Genomic DNA, 7286 nt, shown 5'->3' with positions numbered 1-7286 from the left:
AGCCCGCGCCGCCTGACCCCCCGCCCGTCCTTGTGTTGCAGATGAGCCGCTCCGCGCCGAGCTCGCGGTAGCGCCGTGCGAGGCGGAGAGCCATGGGGGAGAACAGTCCCGAGGGCAACGTTATCTGCTATGAGGCGGAGGAAGACGAGCTGGGCCAGGATGAGAACATGCTAAGGTTTGGCGACAAGAACGGGCTGGTGTCCTCCCCGCCCGGCACGGTGTACGACAGGACGACTGTGCTCATCGAGCAGGACCACAGCGTGCTGGAGGACGAGGAGGAGGAAGGACAGTGTGGGGATCACTTGCCTTTTCTACCGGAGGGTCACGACGAAGGATTTCATCTAATAGCAGATCATGAAGGAATGTCCCAGGGTTACGTGCAGCACATTATTTCTCCTGACCAGATTCACCTAACGATAAATCCTGGTTCGACTCCTATGCCAAGGAACATCGAAGGAGCAACACTTACACTGCAGTCTGAGTGCCCAGAAACTAAGCTTAAGGAAGTAAGTGTCTCTGCGTCATTCTGGAGTTTGTGCTTGTTGGAGTGACCCTAAAGGCTTGGACAGTGTGTGTTCCGTGGCTGTTTTCTTGGAGATTCCCTAGTCCTCAGAGGTGTCTGGGAGTGGAGTGAGTTGCTCTTAGTCAGCTGCTCTGGCTGTTAGACCAGCAGTGCTGGGTGCTGGGCAGAGCTGCCAGGGACATCCCTGCTCCCTGTGACCCTGCCAGGCAGCACTGGGAGACACGGAATGACAGGAGGATGTGGCACTGACAGTGGTGCCAGTGGTGTCTGATTCTGGTTGGGTCCTTGTGCAGAGGTAACTGAACACCCTGAGCTCCTTGCTCTGGGGTTAACCACATTCCCAAGGGCAGCACATCCAGGCCAGCGTGCGAGAATTGGAGGTGATCCCTGGCTGGGAACACTCTGGATAACTCGGATTGGCAGGAACCATTGTTACCTGGGGCTGGGGTGAGGTCAGCTCTGCACCTGGGGAGCCTCTGGGCTCAGGTTTGTTCAACAAGCCCATCTGAGTCACCTGTTGCCAGTTGTCCAGCTGCTGAGGTGTTTCCATGTCAGTGCTGTCAGTACTTTTCCCTCCATGGGACACTGAGCCTTGTACTACAGTGTCCAGGGCAGAGGGTGGGAGACAAGCAGGGCCTGTGGCCTATGCCACTCAACTGACTTCATTTCTTCACCTCTCTTTCCTAAAGAAGCTTGTGACGCCTGGAATTTCTTAATGAAATCCATTATTGAGTGTGTTTTCCACTTCTGGAGTTCATGTTCTGGAGCAGAGGCATGGACACCATGGTGAGAGGGCAGTGAGTGTGTGTGACACTGTCATCTTGTCTCTCTGGCTCAAATGCCTGATGGGTTGTCTGGAGATGAGGAGGGAAAGCTCTGAACCCCTTGACCATCTGGCTCTTCTCTGACAGTCAGCAGCCACAGCTTCCTTGGTGCTTCCAAAACATCTGCAGCAGTTCTGATACTTGAAATAACTGTTTTGAAGTCTTAAATTGTCAGGTCAGTCATTAGGTTGAACATTTATGAAGCAAGAGGAGGCTTTGCATTTCATTAGTTACCTTTAGCTTCTTTCTGTTCTATTGTATGTCTCTCTCTGTAATTCTGGTGCTAAGAACAAATGTGATTACAGTTTGTATTTTAAATTAATTAGTTTTCTGTTCAATGATGACACAGGAAAATTAGCCATTGGGGGGATATTGTAAGTTCAGGAGGGGTTAGAGGCAAACTGAGCAGTTGATGAAGATGTTCGTGTCAGGCTCTGCTTCGCCAGAGGTGTTGGGTACTGCCCAGTGAGTTCCTGTTTGTGAGGTAAATGCTCAGTTACAGCTCGCCCAGTGTCCCCTGAGCATGGCCCTGGCAGGGGCAGCTGCTCACTGTACCTGGCCAAAAGCCAAAGTGCTGCAGCCACAGAGCACCTTGTCCTGCCTGTCAGGGGCTTTGCCGTGCTGCCTTGTTTGTTTTGTGCTGTGACAGCCTGGAGCACTTGCTGCTGTAGTTGCCAGGCTTCAAACCAATCCCTCGTGGTGCTGGGTGTATAATCAGTGCTTACTTGATGTGCTGATGTTCCTGCTGTGAAAAGAGAATTAAATGCTTTGCTGCTTCCCGGGAAGTTCTGTTTTGCTGAGAAGGTGGAGGTGCTGCTGCTGTCTGCAGTGTGCTGGGAATAATGCTTGAAGTAAAGGTTTGGCCTCTGAGGAATGAGAAGCTCTGCAAGGCCTTTGTCATGGTTCGCAGTGCTGTTCATCTTCCCTTACATACAGGCAGTGACAGGTGGACCCAAACCCTTAATCTGTAATTAATGTTCTCCTTTTCTTTCTAGACCTAAATGTAAACACCTCTGCCATGATTTTGAGGTGTTTCCTGCCTGTGCCAGGCAGTGTCCTGTGAAGTGTTAATCTCCAGCTGCTTTAAAGCTCTACCAGGGAACATTTACCTCAGTACTGGCACACACATTGTAGAGGATCTGGTGATCCCTGGGGAGATAATGTTCCCCTCCTTGTCTAATAAAACAGACTGTCTGACCTCAGAGCTCTGTTCCTGTGTTGTGACTGACTCAGCTCAACCAAACTTCCCAGCTGTGCTGTAACTGTACTGCACTGCTTGGGCATTTGTTGGGAACTTCTGCCCGATTTGAACTATCAATTAAAGACAAGTTGCTTGTGAAATTGCTGTTCCTTCTCTGTATAGGGTCTCTCAGAACGCTGAGAGACTGGATGAGAGTGAGGGAAGGAATCCCCCAGCTCCCCTGGGCAGGCAGGAGCTCGGCCATGCCCAGCACAGTCAGGCTTTGGCATGCCTGACTGACTGGGGAACACAAAATGTGCCCCTGCCTCCTGCTCCCCAGCTCTGAGTGCTGAGCATGACATGCCCTGGTCTGGGACAGCTCTAGGTCCGTCAGTGTGTGCCCTGAGCACCCCCAGCCCCTCGCTGGCTGAGCAGGGAGCACTGACACAGTCTGTGTCTGTGTTGTTGACCCTGTGTCCTGCACACAGCCCACGCTGAGAAGGAAATCAACTCCACCAAACCCAGCACATGATATGTCTGTGTATCTAACCTGCTTTAATGCTCTCCAAGTCTGAGGTTTCCCGGAGGGTGAAGGTGGCTGCCAGCCTGTTGTGGGAGCATCGACTGCCCCAGTGACCACAGACAGGAAGAGCAAAGCTCAGTGGAGGCTGTCTGGGGGATAAAGTGAACAATAAATGGACTGATGGTTAGGTCATGGGCTCTATTTCTCGCTCAGGGTGCTGATGGGAGTTCAGCAGACAGGGCAGTGGTTTAGAGGGTTGTGGCAGTACATTTTCCCTTGTTGTCCCCCTTCTCCACAAAAAAGCAGCTCTGCTAGAAGCAGCTGAGTGAAATGCAGGTGCTACGTGGGGGTAGCAGACAGGCTTGATGGCCTTTCCAGCTGATCTGTTAGATTCTTAGCTAGAACCATTTTTAATTAACATTTTCTTCTCCCCCTTCTATTGTGTTCCATAAGCCCAGCTCCTTCCTCTGTGCCACTCCTTCCTCACCCAGTGCAGCAGAAACTTTGTTATCTCAGAGCTAAGCGGCAATAAACTTTTTATTTTGGGCTTGGGGGTCAAAATCTGTTCCATTGTCTTTGATGTGTAACTGCAGTTCTATCCTGTCCGGACTGCAGGAATGATTAGGGCTGAGCATGCAGTGTTCTGTCCCTCAGGTGAAGCGCTACCAGTGCACCTTCGAGGGCTGTCCCCGCACCTACAGCACTGCCGGCAACCTGCGCACGCACCAGAAGACTCACCGCGGGGAGTACACCTTCGTCTGCAACCAGGAGGGCTGTGGCAAGGCCTTCCTCACCTCCTACAGCCTCAAGATCCACGTCCGAGTGCACACCAAGGAGAAGCCGTTTGAGTGCGACGTGCAGGGCTGTGAGAAGGCCTTCAACACGCTGTACAGGTGAGAGGTGTTCCAGGCTGTACAGGTGGGAAGTGTTACATGCCATACAGGTGAGAGGTGTTACAGGCTGTACAGGTGAGAAGTGTTACAGGCTGTACAGGTGAGGTGTTCAACACACGCCGTACAGGTGTGAAGGCTCTGGCAGGTTCTCTTCGAGGTGTGGCTGTTGCTGTTCTGCAGGTTGCATCTGCTTGGTGTTTGTGTCTGAACACACTTGTTTTGCTTCTTCCAGGTACAGACATGACTCTAAACCCCCAAATGTGGCAGTGCTCTCCCGAGAGTGGGATGACAGGACTGTGGTGGCATGCTTAGCTTCTTTGTATTCCAGTAGCACCGAAGATGGTGCAGGAACTCAAGGGATTCTCAGCCTGGCTGGGGGACTTTGGAACTGATAACAGTCACTTTCATGAGCTCATTACCTTCCGCTCAGGATATGTTAAGCCTTTGATCCTGTCCTGCACGTTTGAAGGAATGGCTTGCTTGCCTCAGGCCAGGGCTGTCTCATCCCACCAGTCCTAAGAGGATTCTTTGGCATGTTTTTCAGGTTGAAAGCACACCAGAGGCTTCACACAGGGAAAACATTTAACTGTGAATCCGAAGGCTGCAGCAAATACTTCACGACGCACAGTGACCTGAGGAAGCACATTCGAACACACACAGGAGAAAAGCCATTTCGGTGAGTCCTTGGCAGCTCTGTGGGCCCAGGAAATGGGGCACCTGTGCCAAGAGGCCGCTGTTACTGCCCTGAGTGGGAAGGTGTTCTCATGAGGGAGAAGGGAAGGTGGCTGCCACTGGGGCATGTTCGCTCTGAAGCTCCCTCGACTGCCTCTGACAGTGGGTGCAATGACTGTCCTGGCAGGCAGGAATAGTCAAGATACTTTCCTAAACATCAAAGTGTGCCACAAAGAGCATCTTGTGAAACACATTGCTGCTTCTCTGCTGGGATGCAGTGTGTGTTCCATGAAGGAGGCCAAATGCTGACTGACTTCATGCTTGGGTTTTAAAGTCCCACCCAGAGCTGCTGGGAGGTACCTGGTTACTAATATTGCTTAGCCTTGGGCTGCTCTGCGTAGTCCTGAGGCTATTGCAGAGCATGATCTAAGGTTGTAGCTGATGCACCCAAGCAGCCTGATGCTGACTCTCCTGTGATGCCTCTTTCAGGTGTGAGCATGATGGCTGTGGGAAGGCTTTTGCTGCAAGCCACCACCTCAAAACACATGTTAGGACACATACTGGTAAGTCCTGAGGAGTTTTTATATTTTGTCTAATTGAGCTCACTCAGTTTGTATGAACTCTCAGAATCCTGACATGAATGTGTAGTTATATGCAATACGGGGTGACACTGAGCTGGATGGTGCAGGTGACACGTGAGGGAGGGGATGACATCCAGAGGGACCTTTGCAGGCAGCAGTGTGCCCATGTGGCCCTCATGAGTTTAACAAGGCTGAGTGCAAACTCCTGCTCCTGCCTATTCCTGCAATATTCTGTTTGTGCACTTAGATTTATGCTTGAATTTAATGAGTGTTTCACGAACGTGTCAGTAATGATGCATGACAGTTACCTGTTGTGTGTCAGTGCCCAAGGTAAAACAGAAGCCTTCACCTGCAGGACTCCCAGGAATGCTGAGTGTGTGAAGGGACATGAAATGTCTTGTCTGTATGAAGTAGTTTTGCTCTCTCAGGTGCTTTCAAAGTGTCTGATGGGATGTTTGTAAGTCTGTTAAATGTGTTTTGTGCTACCTGTAGGGGAGAAACCCTTCTTCTGTCCCAGCAATGGCTGTGAGAAGACTTTCAGTACCCAGTACAGTCTCAAGAGTCATATGAAAGGTCATGAGAAGGGACATACCTATAATGCACTTCCCAATAGCAGCGTGTCTGAGGTTAGTAGCACTTCTGTGTGAGGTGGATATAAACCCTGCCTTGGGAAAGGAATAATTTGGGCTACAGCTTGTTCTGAAGGTGTATCATCTAAGACTGGGATTGCCGAAGGGAACGTAGTGCTCAGTGTGCTGCACGTGGGCAGGTGTATCCATCAGCCTCTCGTGTGCTTTGGTGGTGACCCATGCTGTGTAGTAAAGTGTGTGCAGAGAGATGTGAACTACCAGGGTTTCATTTTTTGTTGTCTATAGGCTGATTTATTCCTCTGCTGATTCTAAATTCTAGGCTATTTGACTTTGGAAGTAATGTGAGAGAGGTGTTAAGAGTCCTTGATAGCTGCTAAACGTCCTTTGCTTAGAAACATTGCTTCTTTGATTTTAGAACTGATACCTGGGTCCCATACAGGTAAAAAGTTCTATGTAGGCAGAGCTGTATGGACTCTAAACGTTTCTGACCTTATTCTTTCAATAGCTAACTCAAAATCTTGTTCTTTCTTGCAGGATACAAGTCACTCACTGTGTCTGAGTGACTTAAGCCTCATATCAACAGATTCAGAGTTGCGGGAGAACTCTAATCCAGTGAGTTTCTGTCCTGGAATTGCCTCATCCTCATTGGAGCTTTGCTTTTTCCCTCCAAAGTGTGCAGTGCTCAGTTCAACCTGCTGTTGAGGGCTCTGCATCTGATTTTACTGTCGTAATGTTCTTGCTGCTTGATCACTGTTGATTCACAAGAACTAGAGGTTAAACTCAGTGTGGGTGCAGAGGAACATACTTAACTTTTGAAGGAGTTACTTCTTTTTGTAAGGGTTTGCTTGTTATGTTGGTAAATTTGATTATGAGTAATAAAAGCTAAGTGTCATAGGTAAAGTATGTTGCCTTTTCTCAAGGGTCATTGGAGAAGTGTTTGACATCCACACACTGCTTTTGTGCAGAGTTTATGGAGACCTGAGATACAGCACTGATGTCTTCCTCTTTTGCTCTGTGGCAGACACATGGGCAGGACCTCAGCACAATCTCACCAGCAAGCATCTTCGAGTCCATGTTTCAGAGCTCAGACCATACTGCAAATCAGGATGACTCTCAGCAGACAGGTAAGAGTCGCCGGGAGAGCTTTGTGTGCACGCACTTAGTCCAGCATGTCACAGGGAAGCTTAGTGTAGCTCTAAGAAGAGAACAGAGCTTCCAGTGTTGAAATTCTTTGGTGTAGGAGTGCAGGGTGTGCACAGAGGTGTGACCCTCGGCGACAGGGGAGGTGACCTAGCGCACTCTCCTGCGGTGCTGGCCCTGGAGCTCTCGGACTGCCCACGCCACTCGGTTTGCAAGGTTCCCTCTTGAGGGCACAATGCAAACTGGCTGATAAAAGGCTCCTTAGAGAGAGCTAGTCAGGCTGTGTGTAGAGCTCAGTGTTACCAGCTTCCTGAATTTGCACCTGCTTCTAGATTTCACTGTCTAGGGCTGTTCTGAGCA

General features: G+C 50.1%; 1 protein-coding gene across 1 annotated transcript; it reads left to right on the top strand.

Moving 5' to 3' along the window:
- Positions 1-40: 40 nt before the first annotated feature.
- On the top strand, positions 41-6975 carry MTF1 (metal-regulatory transcription factor 1; the record flags this gene model as incomplete). Its single annotated transcript, XM_009079407.1, has 7 exons — positions 41-506; positions 3705-3943; positions 4488-4619; positions 5105-5178; positions 5689-5822; positions 6321-6398; positions 6808-6975. Coding segments are annotated over exons 1-7 (1239 nt in total), but the record flags the coding sequence as incomplete, so codon positions are not given.
- Between the last annotated feature and the right edge of the window lie 311 nt (positions 6976-7286).

The sequence above is a fragment of the Acanthisitta chloris genome, unplaced genomic scaffold (assembly GCF_000695815.1).
Source record: "Acanthisitta chloris isolate BGI_N310 unplaced genomic scaffold, ASM69581v1 scaffold23947, whole genome shotgun sequence".
In the NCBI taxonomy this organism is placed as follows: Eukaryota; Metazoa; Chordata; class Aves; order Passeriformes; family Acanthisittidae; genus Acanthisitta; species Acanthisitta chloris.
Note: the sequence above shows the minus strand (reverse complement) of the source record. Positions and strands in the feature narration are given on the sequence as shown.